This window comes from Bos indicus x Bos taurus, chromosome 4, assembly GCF_003369695.1.
Source record: "Bos indicus x Bos taurus breed Angus x Brahman F1 hybrid chromosome 4, Bos_hybrid_MaternalHap_v2.0, whole genome shotgun sequence".
Taxonomy (NCBI): Eukaryota; Metazoa; Chordata; class Mammalia; order Artiodactyla; family Bovidae; genus Bos; species Bos indicus x Bos taurus.
In genome coordinates, this window is record NC_040079.1 from 56437787 (window position 1) to 56456678 (window position 18892).

The 18892-nt window shown below is 40.7% G+C and overlaps 1 protein-coding gene across 2 annotated transcripts in view; it reads left to right on the forward strand.

The window, feature by feature from the left end:
* The window catches only part of BBS9 (Bardet-Biedl syndrome 9), a 481201-nt gene extending 462837 nt beyond the window's left edge, over positions 1-18364 (forward strand). For both annotated transcript variants that reach the window (XM_027539506.1, XM_027539507.1), the window contains 2 exons: positions 17623-17733; positions 17936-18364. In XM_027539506.1, the coding sequence (XP_027395307.1) occupies positions 17623-17733; positions 17936-17967 (143 nt within the window). In that variant the 3' untranslated portion in view covers positions 17968-18364. The remainder of the gene's footprint in view (positions 1-17622; positions 17734-17935) is intronic.
* The last annotated feature ends 528 nt before the right edge of the window (positions 18365-18892 follow it).

Consider the following 18892-nt stretch of genomic DNA (forward strand, 5'->3'; position numbering starts at 1 on the left):
TGCTGGGGAATAGGCATAAGAGATACTATATTTTGCTCTGCTGTAATTATTTTCCAGTCTCCCAGTGGAAAAGGTAGAGAGTAATATGTTAAAAAAAAAAAATTGAATGAATTTTGGTTTCCATTGCTTCTTCCTAATCCCTTAGCCCACATTCATTCACTCAAGGCAACCAGTAATTATTGTGTGCTTCCTGTGTGCCAGGAACTATTCTAGGGCTGGGGATACAGCAGCAAACAAAATAAAGATCCCCACAATTTTGGAGCTCTTATTCTAGCAGGGGAGATGATAAACAATAAATATGATAAAGATGTGAACTATGGAGTATGTTAGAAAATAACAAGCGTTAGTGTTTAAAGGTGATAAGTACTATGGAAAAAGAAATGTCAGAAAGGTGGCGGTTACAAGGTTATAATTTTAAATTGGGTTGTCAGGGTAGGCTTTGTTAAAAAGGCAACTTTTGAACAGAGATTTAAAGAGGTGAGGGATTTATCCATGCACAGATCAGAGAGAAAGAGCTGTTCCAGGTAAGGGGAGCAAGCCTAGCATGTTCCCAGGACAACAAGAAAGCCAGTAGTGAGACTAGGTGGTAAGAGATGCAGTTAGAGGGGTCAGATCATGCACAACCTTTAAAAAACTTTTGTTTTTTAAAGTGAGGAGGACCATTTTGAAGAAAGTGAAGTGAAATTCACTCAGTTGTGTCTGACTCTTTGCGACCACGGGGCTGTAGGCTGCCAGATTTCTCTGTCCGTGGAATTCTCCAGGCCAGAATACTGGAGTGGGTGGCCATTCCCTTCTCTAGGGGATCTTCCCAACCCAGGGATTGAATCCATGTCTCTCACATTGCAGGCGGATTCTTTATTGTTTGAGCTACCAGAGAAGCCCAAGAATACTGGAGTGAGTAGCCTGTCCCTTCTCCAGTGGATCTTCCTGATCCAGAAATCAAACAGGGGTCTCCTGCATTGCAGCTGGATTCTTAACCATTGAGCTACCAGGGAATAATATAATCTTCTGTTTTAAAAGAATGCCTGCCTGCTGTATTGTGAATAGATTGTGGGACAGGGGTGTTCAAAGGTAGAAATGGGCAATCAGCTTGAAGTTTACACAGGTCAGTAATTCAGCAATGGTTCAAGTAAGAGGTGATGGTGGATTGCTCCACAGTGATCGTAGTGGTGAAGGTGGTGAGAAGTGATCTGATTCTTGATATATTTTAAATGTAAAGACAACAGAATTTCTAACAGAGTGGCCATGGTGTGTGAAAGGAAGAAGAGAATCCAGAATGACCCTAAGAGTTTTGGCTTGAACTTTGGGCTTCCTGGGTGGTACAATGGTAAAAAATCTGCCTGCCAGTGCAGGAGACACAGGAGACCTGGGTTTGATCCCTGGGTCAAGAAGATCCCCTGGAGTAGGAAATGACAACCCACTCCAGTATTCTTGCCTGGGAAATCCCATGGATAGAGGAGGCTGATGGACTGCAGTCCGTAGGGTTGCAAAGAGTCAGACATGACTAAGCATGCATGCAGCACCAACTGGAAGGATAAAGTTGAAATGAGAAAGGCTATGGGGTGGAACAGGTTTGTGGGGGAAGATCAGGAATACTGTTTGGTACATGTTGAGTTTGATATGCTATAAGATGTTCAAGTGGAGATATTGACTAAGTAATTGGATATACAAGTCTGAAGTTCAGGAGAGAAATCTGGGCTGGAGTTATAAAATTAGGAGTTGTCAGCCTGCAAATGTTCTTTAAAGCCATGAGACTGGGTAAGGTCACCAAGGGAGTGATTTTAGAAAAGAGAGGAGAGTCAAAGACTGAGTGCTAGAAGTGTTGGGACTTTTAGGAGTTTGGGAGAAGAGGAGGACCCAGCAAAGGATGCTGAGAAGGAGCATAGAGTGAGGACAGAGAAAAATCAGTAGAATGTGGCATCCTGGAAGCCAGATGAAAGGAGTTTTAAAAGATGGTAGAACCATAGGCTGTGTCAAATGCTAATAGGTCAACTAAGCTAAGGGCTGAAAATTGTAGATTTAGCAGTGTGAAGGTCATTCAGTTCAGTTCAGTTCAGTTGCTCAGTTGTGTCCGACTGTTTGTGACCCCATGAATTGCAGCACGTCAGGCCTCCCTGTCCATCACCAACTCCCGGAGTTCACTCAGACTCACGTCCATCAAGTCAGTGATGCCATCCAGCCATCTCATCCTCTGTCGTCCCCTTCTCCTCCTGCCCCCAATCCCTCCCAGCATCAGGGTCTTTTCCAATGAGTCAACTCTTCCCATGAGGTGGCCAAAGTTTGGAGTTTCAGCTTTAGCATCATTCCTTCCAAAGAAATCCCAGGGCTGATCTCCTTCAGAATGGACTGGTTGGATCTCCTTGCAGTCCAAGGGACTCTCAAGAGTCTTCTCCAACACCACAGTTCAAAAGCATCAGTTGTTCAGCGCTCAGCCTTCTTCACAGTCCAAGTCTCACATCCATACATGACCACATTAGCGATCTTGAAAAAAGCACCTTTTGTGGAGTGATAGAGGCCAGGTCTAGACTGAGATGGATGTATAAGAGAAAGGAAAAGAATTTAAAACATCAAATACAGGCAATTCTTTGGAGAAGTTTTGCTGTCAAGAGGAGCAAAGAAATGGAAGAAGATGCAGGAAGTGGGGGTCACGATGCAGTACATTATTCCTGATTTTGATGTTTATTGTCATCTTTTATAATTTATCTAGACCCCAGTCTTTGTACTTTCTTTAACAAGCTGTTAATTCCTAATGGATACTGATTTTTGCCAGCTAAGACAACAGTTAAGGTTTTCCTTGACTAGTTAACAGGACAGTTTGCATTCCTGGAGTTCAAGCATATGTAACTGCTTCTCTCTGCTTCTGAAAATTCACCACCTTCCTTCCCTTCAGCTTACATGAGAACCTCAGGCTTTTAGGTGAGGGAATTTTGACAATATAAGGCAAAGATGATCAGAATAATTGTAATATTTACTATTACAACACTTATGTATCACTTACTATGAACCAGGTGCTATTTGACATGCTTCACATTAAATTAACGGGCTTCCCTTGTGGCTCAGCTGATAAAGAATCTGCCTGCAATGTGGGATACATGGGTTTGATCCCTGGGTTGGGAAGATCCCCTGGAGAAGGGAACAGCTATCCACTCCATAACTCATTTAATCTTTCCAATTACCCTATGAGCTAGGTACAGTTATCATCTGCATTTTGCAAATAAGGAAATTGAGGCATAGAAAGATTAGGTAAACAGTTAAAAGAAAATAAATAATGGTGAAGCTGGGATTAAAATTCTGACAGTCTAGCCCCAAAGTCCATGCTCTTAAGGCAATTGGAGAATTTTAAGAGAAAGATATTAGCTAGAGAGATTCCATTTTACACAATATGACAGTTTTTTAGAGTTGCTGGACTAAGTTTTTCTGAGAAACAAGATAGAATATAGGAGTTGATTGGGCATTTCCCAGATTTACTAGACATTAGTGAACTGTTAGCAGTGCATAATCTTCGAATGATGTAGAGAGCATTCTTCAAAAATAACTTTTTTAAAGACCATATTTCCCATATATTTCTTCAAGCTTCATGAATAACTTTCCAAATCACAAATACATATTAAACATACACTCTTTACAAAAGAAAAAAAAATCAGCTATTTTCCTCTGTGTTTATTTTCCTGTGGGAAGCTTATTTGTTTATCACACAGACTATAGAACCATCTTGAAATTAAAGTAGAAAGGATCATGTATGTGAGCATAATACTATACTAGTTTTTAATGGATTCTTAAAAATTCTTTAGCTCTAGAGATGAAGTATGAAGTAAATGACTCTTTATTAAGTATTATTTCTTAGAACCTGGTGAGCACTGCCACTGAATCCTCATTAATAATCCCTTCCTTTTCCAGAAGGACTTGCCAACACCCGTAAAGTATTCACGGGAGAATTAAAATCATATAAAAGTAATTGGTGTTTGCTTCCTTCAAGGCATACATTTAAATACATTGCTTTATTCCTCTGTTCCTTGGCTGTCTCCTATGTTTAGTAACACTAGGTCAGCAGACTTCCTCTTTTAAGGTTCATCTGCTGGCCATTTCAATTTCCCATGAGAAAGCAAACCTACCACTGTTTTACCCTTTTATCTTAATGTTTCATCCATTTATGTCATGTTATCTTGTGGGTTTGCGTTTCTCAGTAGTAATGGCCCTGCTGGTAAATAGAAAACAATGAATGTGATTGTCCACCCCTGATCATCATCACCATTTGAGCCCTTTTAAAATTCCTATTGTAATCTCAGAAGAGTGGTTATCTAGGATAGTAGATTATTGGTGATTTCATCTTAAAAAGAATGTGTGCACTGTTTTTCAAGTGAGTTATTTCAGTGCCTCTTTGACAATTTCAGCTTTGACCATTGGATCCAGCTACTAATAGAAACATTCCACTGCTGGTCTCCGTTCCCCATTTCTGTTTTCACCTGAGCATGTTTGCGAGCATCAGATATAAATTCATACCATGCTCATGGCTTGTAGTTTCATGTGTAATTGGCTGTAACGTAATGACTAACGTATGTTGGAGGTTAGTACTGAAAATAATAGCCCAGCATTTACTGGGGGCTTATTCTGTGCCAGGCTCTGTGATAACTGTATTACACGCATCGACCAAATTAATCTTCATCTCTCATAAAGTGAATGCTGTTATTTTCTGCATTTTAGAAAAAAAGGAAACTGAGGTCCAGACTTATGTGACTTTTCTTAAGATTTGATGATACTTGCCATGTCCCGTCTCGGATATCCCTTCCCATGATCAAAGGGATGGTTTATCATCTTGTGTACATTTTCCTTCTCTACAAAATATGACCTTGTTTAATGGGCTATTGTAGACATTTATCATTAGATAAAAGAGTTGTTTTGGAATGAACCCTGAGTACTTGTTTGTGCCTGCGTGCTAAGTCGCTTTAGTGGTGTCCAACTCTTTGTGACCCTATGGACTGTAGCCTGCTAGGCTCCTCTGTCCATGGGATTCTCCAGGCATGAATACTTGTTCAGGGTCCTCATTTGTGAGAGAGTATGATGAAACAGGCACTCTCCAGAGCCACTGTATTCGTCACCCTTTTCCCTAAACCTGTTTATAACTTAAGTGACCCAGCTGAACTCTTGGTTTCAAAATCTCCATCCATCTAGTCTCTGTCATTTTTAAAAACAACACAGTTTAGTCAAGATTATGGCTTTTAATTGGGTTGTGGAAAGAAATTCAAGTTGAAGAAACGTTGCCAGGATCACTGGGGAATTAATAGCCACTTGATGCAAGAGGAAAGCTGTGAAGAACACTGGCTCTCTTATTATGTAGTGTCCAGGCAAAGTAGAGTTATACTCTTACTGTTTCATTTTTTTTAAAAGAAATTATTATTGCAGATCTATTGGCTTCCTTTCTTTCTCAACTGTAGCTATAATGTTTTATTTGTGCCTGTGTACTTCTGAGAAAGAGTTGGTCTCTGAAGAGGGAGTTAGGAGAGGAAAGTATTTGAAATGGAAATGTCTTAAAATTATGTCTCTTTCCAGTTGTACATTGGATTGCTTTAGGATTTAGAAACAAAATGGAAATTAAAAACCACAATCACCTTCTTTTAGAACAAAAAAGTGCTATACTTATCAGTACAGAAAAGATCTAGCTGAAAGACAATGGCTCTTGCATTTCCTTGCAGAGTGCTCTAGACATTGATCAACTGGCAAGGGAAAGCAATTATTAACTTTCTCTTCTTCCCCACCTTCTCACAATGGCTGGGTAATACTTTTGTGTTCCTGTTTGGAGGATTTAATGGCCTTGTTAACATGTGGGAAAACATTGTGATTGGAGACTTTAACAAAATAGTGAGTAGTCCTTTTTTTTTTAAGTTCCATGTTTATGTTCTTACTGGGTGTGTGTCTTTCCAAGTACTCCAGGTTAAGAACTAAATGTGTTAGAAAAACAGATGTAATGCAAATAAATCGGAGAGTTCTCATTTCCTTCAGTGAACAAAGCTCTGAGTTCCTGAGCAGTAATTTTAGGGGACCTTCTCTCTATATCAGAAGAAACTGTGCTTATTCCACTTCTTTCTCCTGAATTCTATTGTATCATATCTGACTAATGATCTATAGGGCCAGACAATTCACCTACATATTATAGAGGTTCATAATGCACTAACACACTATAGAGCTTACTTTTACCAACAATTAATTGGGGAATTCACTTTATGAAGCCCTGTTTACAGAGTGACATCTGGAGAAATTCTTAACCTGGATCCATTCCAGTCTGTAGGATTTATGGACTGTGCTTGATTTTTTTGTAAATAGGACTTTTCTCTGCTTGGTACATTCTATTTACATAATTATCAGTGGATGAAAATTGCTATGTTCCTGTCTTTCTTAATCCTTTGTACTGAGTGGACCTACATTCTAAGTGGTGGTCCAGCTAAAAACATACCTGGACACCTATTATTATTCAAGTTGTGGAAACATCTTAATGCCAGGAGGACCCTACTCTGTTAAATCTAGATTCTCTGACTGAAGCCCTTATACCCCAAGGGACTTAATATTCAGCCATTATGGCAATTTTAGAACTTGCTGAGACACGTGCTAGACCCCTTAAAATAAACCTGGTCTTGTGAGATGTGAAATGGAACTATTTTAAAACATAGGTGTGTGCATACTCTTGAACACATTTGAAGTTCTTACTGGGTGTGGGGAGATCAAAGTTTATTATTAGGCGGTGGAACTGAACTCTCAAGCATTCTATAGAGATCATGTTGGACACATATTACAATGACCTTCACCTGCCTCTCTGTGGTTACCATTATTATCTGTGTTAAGTAGTAGATAAGCTACCATCTATGCAGTCAGCATGTCATCTGGAAACATATAGAGAAAGAAAAGTTACAAAATAGATTTGTGATACAAAAAGAAACACAGAAAAACAAATATCATATATTAGAACCGGAAACCTAAGACTTTATTGAAAGATATTTTTTTTCTTCTGTTTTTCTGAGTTTTGAACTTGTAAAATTGCACCAGATTAAGGGTGGGGTGTCTCCGCGTTACAACCAAAAAATGGATCTCATGGAAATGAAGATGAGAAAGATATCAACTAATACTCTCCAGTTCCTCCTTCAGGGAAGCAGCAGCATCGTATTATATCAGTCTGACTTGTCACGCTGTATTCATTCAGCTGTATTAGATTCTTGAGGGCTTTATTTCCAAGATGGACTTGGACAAGGTCTCTGGCTGTTGTGTTTTTAACAATCTCCTATAAGTGTGTTTTTCTGTAGTATTTGCTTAGTAAGTACCTCTGTAAACCCAATTTCACAGAAATCTTGGCTGTCTAAAATGGCCCTTAACTACCTTCCATTGCAGGGGGCACAGGTTTGATCCCTGGTTGGGGAACTATGGTCCCGCATGCTGTGGGGTGTAGCCAAAAATTAAAAAAAAAAAATTGAGAGAAAGAGAAAAGACTGAAAATCCTAAAGAAAAGAAAAGATATAAACAGACAAGAGTTTAAAAATAAAGTGGCCCTTAAGCACAGAATAGGCGCATGTGCACACACACACACACCCCCTACACACACCCATACCATCAGTCAAAAAAATTCCAGCAAGCATAGCTTTACCAATTATAGTGTGCTTTTAAGGAAATGTTAAGTCCAAGTACGAGATAGATTGGGCCCTTTGATTTGAAGTCCAGTGTGGAGGAAGGGAGGTCAGTGGAGAATTAATCAGGCGAAGTGCAGCCCCACTTCTACTCCAGAGCTTTTGGCTTTTTATCTGCATGCCAGCCCTTGTATAAGTCTTTATCTGTATTTTATATACAATTCTTCCTAGCCATATACCTCCTACTCTGCATCACATTTTTCTGCTATTATGTTTTTTATTCTTTAATATTTTATTATCTATACCTTCAGTAAGTCACCCCAAATATCTTCTGTAGAAGTGTACACACAGAAATATGGACTATGTTGCTAATTCATCCTCCCCTCCCCACTTTTCCTTTTCATCCTCTATCTCCTTCCCTCTTTTACCCACTCCTCTTCCTTCCATTGTTCCATTTTGTCAAAAAATTTGTAAATACTCAGTTAAAATTGGTTCACAAACATGCTATAGGATTTTTGACTTCCTATAGCTTATATATATATATATATGCATTTATATTTAATATATAATTTTATCTATTTATTCATTTTTGTTATTTTTGATTGTGCTGCATCTTTGTTGCTGCACAGGCTTTTCTCTAGTTGTGGAGCATGAGGACTATTCTACAGTTATGCTGTGTGGGCTTCTCGTTGCAGTGGCTTCTCTTGTTGTAGAGCATGGACTCTAGGTGGGCTTTGGCAGTTGCGGACCTGGGCTCAGCAGCTGTGGCTCCCAGGCTCTAGCGCACAGGATCAGCAGTTGTGGTGCAGGGGCTTGGCCACTCTGCAGCATGTGGTGTCTTCCTGAATCAGGGACTGGATCCCTGTCTCCTGCATTGGCAGGCAGATTCCTTATTACTGAGCCACACGAGAACCCCTCGCAAAAACTATATTTTAAGAAAATATAAAAATGAACAAAGTAAAAGAGAATTATCAGGAAAACTCTTATGCTTGTCTATATGCCCTACATGTGGATGTGTGTGCACATTTACACAGAGAGACAGAGATTGAGGAAGGATAAAGAGTAAAACTTTTTCAAATGGATACATTTTCAGAGAGTTTTTTAATACTCATAGTTTCTGATTTGAGAGAATAGCATTGAAACATGTATATTACCACATGTAAAATAGATGACCAGTGCAAGTTCGATGCATGAAGCAGAGCACTCAAAGCCAGTGCTCTGGGACAACCCAGAGGTGGCGGGGGGCTCAGGATGGGGGACACATGTTTACCTGTGGCTGATTCATGTCGATGTGTGGCAAAAACCACCACAATATTGTTAAGTAATTATCCCCAATTAAATTAATTAAAAAATTTTTTTATTAAAAAATTAATTAAAATAGTTTCTTAGGGAAGCTTTTCATGTTTAAGATAGTGAAATATTCTTTTCAAAGTATCTATTCCCCACACTTCACAGGAATTAAAAACCTTTGAAATGGAATATGAATGTTAACCTCAAAAACACTTTATCCATCAAGTAAATCTTGATTAAAAGAAAAATGTCATTGGTATATATTTTTGAGGTTTTTGCTGTTTTAAGTTTTAGTGGCATTTCAGGCATATGAACAGAAGATTCTTTGGCTGGCAAATCAGAGCAGGGTGTCTGTGGTCATTTGTGATTCTCAAAGTGTCTGCTTGTTTGATTCCTTTTAAACATGGGAAGATAAAAGAAGAAAAATGTTTTTCCTCCCTGAAGGAATGGAATATTTGCACCCATATACTCAGTTGATTGCAGAGATCTCTGTCGCAAGAATATAAATCTACAAAGTCCTAAAATACACCCAAAGAACAGCTTGCCAACTTTCTGGGGTTTCTGTATCATTAAAAGGAAGTACTGGTCAGGACAGCCAACTTACAGGCAAATCCACTGAGATCTTTCTGGGGGGGGGGAAAAGTGGTTTTGAGAAAGCAGTAATGGTTTAGCAAGCAGGAGAACCAGGCACAAGCCCTAGAATATAAGGGGCATCCACTACCCTCTCTGAGCCTCTGTTTTTAAATGAAGGTGGTTGCATTAAAAGTTGAAGTTCTTTCATTCCTCAGAAATGGTGTGGAAAGTGCATCTATGCCAAAAAAATTCATAGATGACAGAAATGGTAAAAGGTACGTTGTGCTGAGCACTGTGTTCAGTGTATACAGTGTCACGTAATCCACACAAAAGGCCTCATTAAGACCCTCTCCTTGCAGATGGGACAACTGGTAACCTGCCTGGGTCTGACAACCAGCCCCAGCCTGACCCACTCCTGGGAACTTTACAGTCTAAGTCAAGACTCGCTGTTGGCCGCCCATCCCCTTCACTGTCCCCACCATTCAACTGGCCACCTGGTGTTTTAATAGAGGAAAAGATGAACAACTGGAAACAATCCCTAAATATGGAGAACTCTAAGAATTTAGGAAAAGAAACTGTCTTTTCTTCTCCCCAATCTAATCATGAGAAAAACATTAAAAAGTTTCCAATAGAAGGGCATTCTGCAATATACCTGACCTGATACTTGTCAAAACTTCAAGGCCATCAAAAGTAAGGAAAGTCTGAGAAGCTGTCACCATGAAGAAGAGTCAAAGGAGAGAGGAAAACTAATGCCATGGGGTTTCCTAGATGAGATCCCGAGACAGAAAAGATGTTAAAAATGAAGGAAATCTGAATAGACTATATATTTTAACTAAATGTACCCATATTGGTTCATTGATCATAACAAATGTACCATACTGATGCAGGATGTTAACAACAGGAGAAACTGTGTAGAGAATATACAGGAATTCTTTGTATTATTTGCCATTTTTTTTAATACATCTAAAACTGTTCTAAAACAAAAGAGTCCGAAATGCAGTACTTGGATGCAATCTCAAAAACGACAGAATGATCTCTGTTCATTTCCAAGGTAAACCATTCAATATCATGGTAATCCAAGCCTATGCCCCAACCAGTAATGCTGAAGAAGCTGAAGTTGAACGGTTCTATGAAGACCTATAAGATCTTTTAGAACTAACACCCAAAAAAGATGTCCTTTTCATTATAGGGGACTGGAATGCCAAAGTAGGAAGTCAAGAAACACCTGGAGTAACAGGCAAATTTGGCCTTAGAATACAGAATGAAGGAGGGCAAAGGATAATAGAGTTTTGCCAAGAGAACAAACTGGTCATAACAAACACTCTCTTCCAACAACACAAGAGAAGACTCTACACATGGACATTACCAGATGGTCAACACCGAAATCAGATTGATTATATTCTTTGCAGCCAAAGATGGAGAAGCTCTATACAGTCAGCAAAACAAGACCAGGCTCAGACCATGAACTTCCTATTGCCAAATTCAGACTTAAATTGAAGAAACTAGGAAAAACCACTAGACCATTCAGGTATGACCTAAATAAAATCCCTTATGATCATACAGTGGAAGTGAGAAATAGATTTAAGGGCCCAAATCTGATAGAGGACCTGATGAACTATGGACGGAGGTTTGTGACATTGTACAGGAGACAGGGATCAAGACCATCCCCATGGAAAAGAAATGCAAAAAAGCAAAATGGCTGTTTGAGGAGGCCTTACAAACAGCTGTGAAAAGAAGAGAAGCGAAAAGCAAAGGAGAAAAGGAAAGATAAAAGCATCTGAATGCAGAGTTCTGAAGAATAGCAAGAAGAGATAAGAAAGCCTTCCTCAGCAATCAATGCAAAGAAATAGAGGAAAACAACAGAATGGGAAAGACTAGAGATCTCTTCAAGACAATTAGAGATACCAAGGGAACATTTCATGCAAAGATGGGCTTGATAAAGGACAGAAATGGTATGGGCCTAACAGAAGCAAAAGATATTAAGAAGAGATGGCAAGAATACACAGAAGAACTGTACAAAAAAAGATCTTCACAACCCAGATAATCAGGATGGTGTGATCACTGACCTAGAGCCAGACATCCTGGAATGTGAAGTCAAGTGGGCCTTAGAAAGCATCACTACAAACAAAGCTAGTGGAGGTGATGGAATTCCAGTTGAGCTATTCCAAATCCTGAAAGATGATGCTGTGAAAGTGCTGCACTCAATATGCCAGCAAATTTGTAAAACTCAGCAGTGGCCACAGGACTGGAAAAGGTCAGTTTTCATTCCAATCCCAAAGAAAGGCAGTGCCAAAGAATATTCAAACTATTGCACAATTGCACTCATCTCACACGCTAGTAAAGTAATGCTCAAAATTTTCCAAGCCAGCCGTCAACAATTCGTGAACTGCGAACTTCCAGATGTTCAAGCTGGATTTAGCAAAGGCAGAGGAACCAAAGATCACATTGCCAACATCCACTGGATCATCGAAAAAGCAAGAGAGTTCCAGAAAAACATCTATTTCTGCTTTATTGACTATGCCAAAGCCTTTGACTGTGTGGATCACAGTAAACTGTGGAAAATTCTGAAAGAGATGGGAACACCAGACCACCTGACCTGCCTCTTGAGAAACCTATATGCAGGTCAGGAAGCAACAGTTAGAACTGGACATGGAACAACAGACTGGTTCCAAATAGGAAAAGGAGTACGTCAAGGCTGTATATTGTCACCCTGCTTATTTAACTTCTATGCAGAATACATCATGAGAAACGCTGGGCTGGAGGAAGCACAAGCTGGAATCAAGATTGCTGGGAGAAATATCAATAACCAGATATGCAGTTGACACCACCCTTATGGCAGAAAGGGAAGAGGAACTAAAAAGCCTCTTGATGAAAGTGAAAGTGGAGAGTGAAAAAGTTGGCTTAAAGCTCAACATCCAGAAAACTAAGATCATGGCATCTGGTCTCATCACTTCATGGGAAATAGATGGGGAAACAGTGGAAACAGTGCAGACTTTATTTTTTTGGGCTCCAAAATCACTGCAGATAGTGACTGCAGTCATGAAATTCAAAGACGCTTACCCCTTGGAAGGAAAGTTATGACCAACCTAGACAATATATTGAAATGCAGAGACATTACTTTGCCAACAAAGGTCCGTCTAGTCAAGGCTATGGTTTTTCCTGTGGTCATGTATGGATGTGAGAGTTGGACTGTGAAGAAAGCTGAGCGCCGAAGAACTGATGCTTTTGAACTGTGGTGTTGGAGAAGACTCTTGAGAGTCGCTTGGACTACAAGGAGATCCAACCAGTCCATCCTAAAGTAGATCAGTCCTGGGTGTTCATTGAAAGGACTGATGCTAAAGCTGAAACTCCAATACTGTGGCTTCCTCATGTGAAGAGTTGACTCATTGGAAAAGACCCTGATGCTGGGAGGGATTGGGGGCAGGAGAAGAAGGGGACAACAGAGGATGAGATGGCTGGATGACATCACTGACCGATGGACGTGAGTCTGAGTGAACTCCGGGAGTTGGTGATGGACAGGGAAGCCTGGTGTGCTGCGATTCATGGGGTCGCAAAGAGTCGGACACGACTGAGCAACTGAACTGAACTGAAAACTGTTCTAAAAATAAAGTTCATTAAAGATAAACTTATCCCTGCCCAAACAAAAAGAGCATTTTAACAGTAGGGAAAGCAGTATTCTTTTAAAAAACTGCTACTATTACTCCTCCTCCTCCTTGTTACTATTGTTATAGCAATATTGTCAGATGATCTGACTGTGTTAAATGCCTCTAGGAACATTTAGAATAGGATGCTGTATGAAGAGTAGCTTGAATTAGGCCAGGGATTGGCAAACTACTTACAGCCAGTGGGCCAGATCTGCCCTATTGCCTGCTTTAATCAATGAAGTTTTATTGGAACATCAGATCAGATCAGATCAGTCGCTCAGTCGTGTCCGACTCTTTGCAACCCCATGAATCGCAGCACGCCAGGCCTCCCTGTCCATCACCAACTCCCGGAGTTCACTCAGGCTCACGTCCATCGAGTCAGTGATGCCATCCAGCCATCTCATCCTCTGTCGTCCCCTTCTCCTCCTGCCCCCAATCCCTCCCAACATAGCTAATGCTCATTCATGTTTTCATTTTGTCCTTGGATGCTTTTGCCCTACAATGGCAAAACTAAGACCAGAGACCAGATGGCCCACAGAGCCTAAAAATATGTGCTATTCAGCAAACCTCCTGTTCAGGCTTCTTGAGTTACAGGGCAGTGAGGCAGGTAAGCTGGGCCACCAGGATTCATCTGGGTTAGAATCAAGTATCTGTCAAATAGAACTCAGCAGATCAAGTAGCATGAGTAAATAGAGTAGTCAACTTCAGAGGTGGCCACATGGACCCCTTCCTTACAGAGTTGTTTGAGGATTGAGGGAGCTAATGCGTTGAGAATTCACGGCCAAGTGCCCAGCACACAGTAAGTCCCAGCACTATGATTTCCAGATCTGGAAGTCCCTGCATTTCCCTGCTTTTGCCCGTGGGTCCTCTGTGACACACACTACACAATGTGTGTTTGGATAATTTAATTCGGCTGTGGTTTTTCTTCCCCTTCTCCTCTGATGTGATGGCATCTAAGCCGAGGGTCCTTTATCTAACATCAGTGGAACCCAGTCTCCACTTCCAAGATGGGCTTCAGAAGGTCTCCGTTAGTTTGGAGATTTCATATTTTATTTCTCTCTTTTTACTGGCTACTCTGGAATTTTTAACAAATACTTTTTCCTAACAAAAATCTCATCAGATATACCCATCTGCCCTTCTTAGCAGATTCTAGTTCAGTAGGTGTGGATGGGGCCTGAGGTTGCATTTATGATAAGCTCCCCAGCATATCTGGTGCTGCTGGCCCAGTGATCTGGCTTAAACCAGTAAGGCTAAAGAGGCCTTCTGACTTGCTGGATCTGCCTTCTGCTGCCTGCTAACTGAACTAGCCATTTTCTTTTTGCAAGGTATCTAGTTATCAGAAGCAGCCACCCTACTCTGTAACCCTTATAAATATTGCCATGCTACAGCTACTTGATCTCCTAATCTTGACCTCTAAAGGTACATCATCCCAGTTAAACATGTATGAAAGCTTAAGTAATTGCATAACACAATTTAGGATGTTGTATGAAGAGTAGCTTTCTGTGATCCTTGGATTAGACCACAGACTGGCAAACTGCTTGTTATTCCCAGTCTGTTTACCCCCAGCCATGGAGCCCCTATTTCATACAGATAGATGGGTGATCTAACTTCAAATTTTCATCTTGAAGGCCTGCTTTTTAATACTACTTCCCATGCCAGTGATTTTTGCAAGAAAACAGACCTGAGACAGAAATTAAAGTAGCATTTTATTTGGCCAATTCAGGGAAGGGAGGATGAGGAGAAAGGGAAGTTGGTCAAGGAACAATGTACACCACTTTGTGGTGCCTCCTGCCTGCCTGACCACTTTTCTCAAAGAGCCAGGAAGAGGCCACTCAGCACACAGCATTTTTCTGGAGGTTGGCAAAAAAGGAATAAGAATTCAGAGTCAACCCTGGGAGAAGTAGTAGGGGAGTTCTCCACCAGGCTCCCTCCCTTCCCCCATTTCCCAGAATGCCAGAGCTCCCATGCTACTGTTCCTTCCAAGCTTGAAGTGGCAGAAACTCAGGCACATAGTTGGTCAGTCTGGCCACACGGAGATATCTGAAGAAAAGAGGGTAGCATTTCTAGGGCATGTGACTAGTCAGCCCTGCAGTGGGATTTGAAAGATTCGTCATCTCTCTGTACTGTGGACAAGGCAAAACTTTTGTGCCAAGGACAAGAGATTACATGTGTTGTAATTCATGTAATGTAGAATCTACAGGATAGTCTAAAGCAACTGACTTTTCCCTTGTGCGTTCTCACTTGCTCCAATATTGAGTCAGCTGGAATAAATGGTAGACACCGATTAATCAGTGGAGATCGCCTCTGCACACATGCAGCACTGCTCTCTGATCACGGCACTCTCCCCCATCTGTTGGCAGGAGACACTTCTCCACTCTCAGAGTTTTCTTGTATGCAAAGGTTAGCTGCATCATTACAACGTTCTTGTCATCATCCTGCTTCTTCCCTCTGCCTTGGGGATGGAGAAATGACTTAATCTGATTTATGAGTCTAGAAAGCCATTCTTTGGCCTATTTTCTTGGGGTTGGTGTTCTGTTTTGCAGGGAGCACTCCCTCCTTTTTTGGAGAAGGAGATGGCAACCCACTCCAGTATTCTTGCCTGGAAAATCCCATGGACAAAGGAGCCTGGCAGGCTATAGTCCATGGGGTCGCAAGAGTTGGATATGCTTAATGACCAAATCCCCACCGCTACTCCCTTTTCTTTGTTCTTCCTGTCATTAATCTTACAGAGGTGCCCCTTCCCCAGCGCCAAATACCCTGTTCCTTTTTTCTCAGTTAGATGAGGGTCCACGAGAAGAAGGGTGCTATCTCTTGGGCTTGTCCATAGTCCCATAGTGGCTCGGAGCCTGTCCCTGTCCTCACAATACTCTAAGCAGTACTCCTCACAGCAGGCGAGATAAAACCTGCTGCCACCCAAGACCTTCCCACCAGGTATCTCTGACTGATGCTGCAACTGGGAGCCATATAGTAATGCTTAGATAACACAGGCTTTGGGAGTTGTCAGGCTTGGGTGTGAGCTCTGTCTTACTCCTTAGGAGCTGTGTGACCTTGGCAAAGACTTATCAAGAATAGCTTTGGGAAGAAAAATAAGTACAGTGTACAACATGTTAGAACATTTCCAGGAAATGATGTACTCATCTCATGAGACCTCCGTTTTCCTATCTGTAAAGGGAGAATAATATTATCTGTTTCGTGGTGTGGTTTGTAGGAACTAAACAAGATAATACAGGCAGAGTTATCACTGAGAAAGCGTGTAGTAATGATAGTTATTGTCACTATGATCTATAAGTTTTGGAAAGAGATTAAAAATAAACCTGGTCCTCCTCCTGGATAGGGCCCTAGCTATTTTCAGATATAGCTGGGTGAGTTCCATTGCATTGATGGATAATTCTAACATTTCCTGTTTGGGGAGGCTCTGAGGCGACCTCTAATTCTTATTTTATGAGTGTGGAAATCCTTGTCTCTCAAGTTTCCCTCAACATCGATTTCTTTTTTCAGAGCTGATACAGAGGGATGGATGATAAGGTGTATTTTTCTTCAGACCTGGGGTCTGGCCACTTCCCTCTCACTTGAATGATGTGGTTTACACATCAGTGCTGCTGGTAGCCTCGCTTTATAAACCCCCCTCATGCATGAAGCAAAACTTGAATATGGAGGCTTTGGACTCAGTGTATGAGAAGCCTCAGAAAAAGAAATAAAAATCACACTTCATTTACAAGAAGAATGGCTTTGGGAAAAAACATGTACAGTATATAGCATGTCAGTACATTTCCAGAAAAATGATGGCAAATTAGTCAAATCAAGTTGCAGATATAGTCAGGAAGTTCTCACATGAGTTTTCCATACAAGATTTTGGTGGATAAAATCAAATAACTTAGACTTAATATTTTAAAAGTGCAGCCATGCCAGTTCATCCTCAAGTCACCTTGGAATTGACTTGGAATTGAAAGCTTCTAAATGCAATTCATGGTTCTGCTGTTGAATAATAAAGTGTTATGTCTGTGCTAGAAGGTGTTGGGATTCAGGAATAGAATCAAACACCAGAGAAATACCACCATGGTCACCATCTCAGAACACTAGCGTCCATTCTCTTTGTTCAAGGAAGGTTTCTTTTCCTCATGGTTGATGTGGTTTGTTTCTTTTATAGTTTCTGATGCTCTGATTCCAAAGGGAATTTCATGCTATTAATATAATTACCATTATAGTATGAGTATCACATATACTATAGATTTTGTCCATTCTGAATTTAAAAAGGATAAATTTGAAGACAACTCCATTGCTGTTGTTGCTGAGTGATCAACAGTGTGTCTTTGAGGGCAATAACTCATTTCCAGCATTTTCTCCAAAAGAAATATATTGAAGATTATTATTATTTTTTTGCTCCGCTCCTGAAGATTGTTGTCTCATCATTTACTATCTTCACCACTGGTACGTTCTTCAGCTGTTGTTGATGTCTGGAAAGATTGATTTTTCTGTTCTTTAAAATATTATTTGTATTTTTCAACTAGGTGGCTGTGCTACAATCCCAGAATCAGACCTAGAGGGAAGATCAATAGATCAAGACTCCTCTGAACTGTTTACCAACCACAAACACCTCATGGTGGAGACTCCTGTACCTGGTAAGAGAATGGGTGGCCCTCACAAATATGTCAGAACAGTGATACTCTGGTCAGGTTTTGTTTTGTCATACCGAAAAGCATTTTGCAAAATTCCTTGTTTTCTAACTTTTTATCCTTCCCCTTGACATTGGTGCAGCTGAATTTGAATATTCCTTTCAATATTCAGATCTTTTCTCTCTGTTTCTCTCTTTCATTTCCCCAGAAGTTTCACCCCTCCAAGGAGTCACAGAATAGTTGAAGTAGAGTTGTCTGGTTGAGGGGAAGATGGCCTTGCGAAGGTTGATCCTGTGTGGACCTCATGCCAAGCACAGAGGAAGGCCTGGCCCAGTGCTTCATCCAGCTTACCTGCCAGGAGATAACAATGTGTAGAGATGGGGATCAGGACTTCTCACTTTTCTAGGAGGACTTGTACTGATATGGGCAAGGCAGCTGAAGTTGTCTTACCAGGAAAGGATGTTGCTGCTTTTTGGTCATCTGTATGATTTCAGCCGCAGGATATAGTGAGAGGATATCTTCTGGGGACAGACTTTATAATGCAGAGACCTAGATCCTATTTGATACCGCAGGTTTTTCCACAGAATTCTTATATAGTAAATGTATCGAGTTTAATAAACATCTCATTGTCAAACAATATCTTGGATTTTATTTATAATCAGAGGGTTATATAGTTGATATCTTTATTTAACGGGAAGAAGTTGAATGGACCTAAAAATGTTGCTGGGCTTCCCAGGTGGCTCAGTGGTAAAGAATCCACCTGCCAGTGCAGGAGACACAGGAGATGTGGGTTCAGTCCCTGGGTGGGGAAGATCCTCTGGAGGAGGAAATGGCAACCCACTCTAGTATTCTTGCCTGAAAAATCCCATGGACAGAGGAGACTGGTGGGCTACAGTCAATGGGGTCACAAAGAGTCAGACACAACTGAGTGACTGACCATGCACGCAAAAAAAAGTTACTACTCCACAGTAAGACTTGAATATGGTTGTTTTATAAATGAAAGAAACTACAACTAGGCTAAAAGTAGGAAGAGATGTGTTTTATAGTATTGTATGAAAATGTTTAAAATATTTTCAAGGAAAAGTGTTAGTCACTCAGTTGTGTCCAACTCTTCGCAACCCCATGGGCTGTAGCCCACAAGGCTCCTCAAGGAAGCTAGTACATT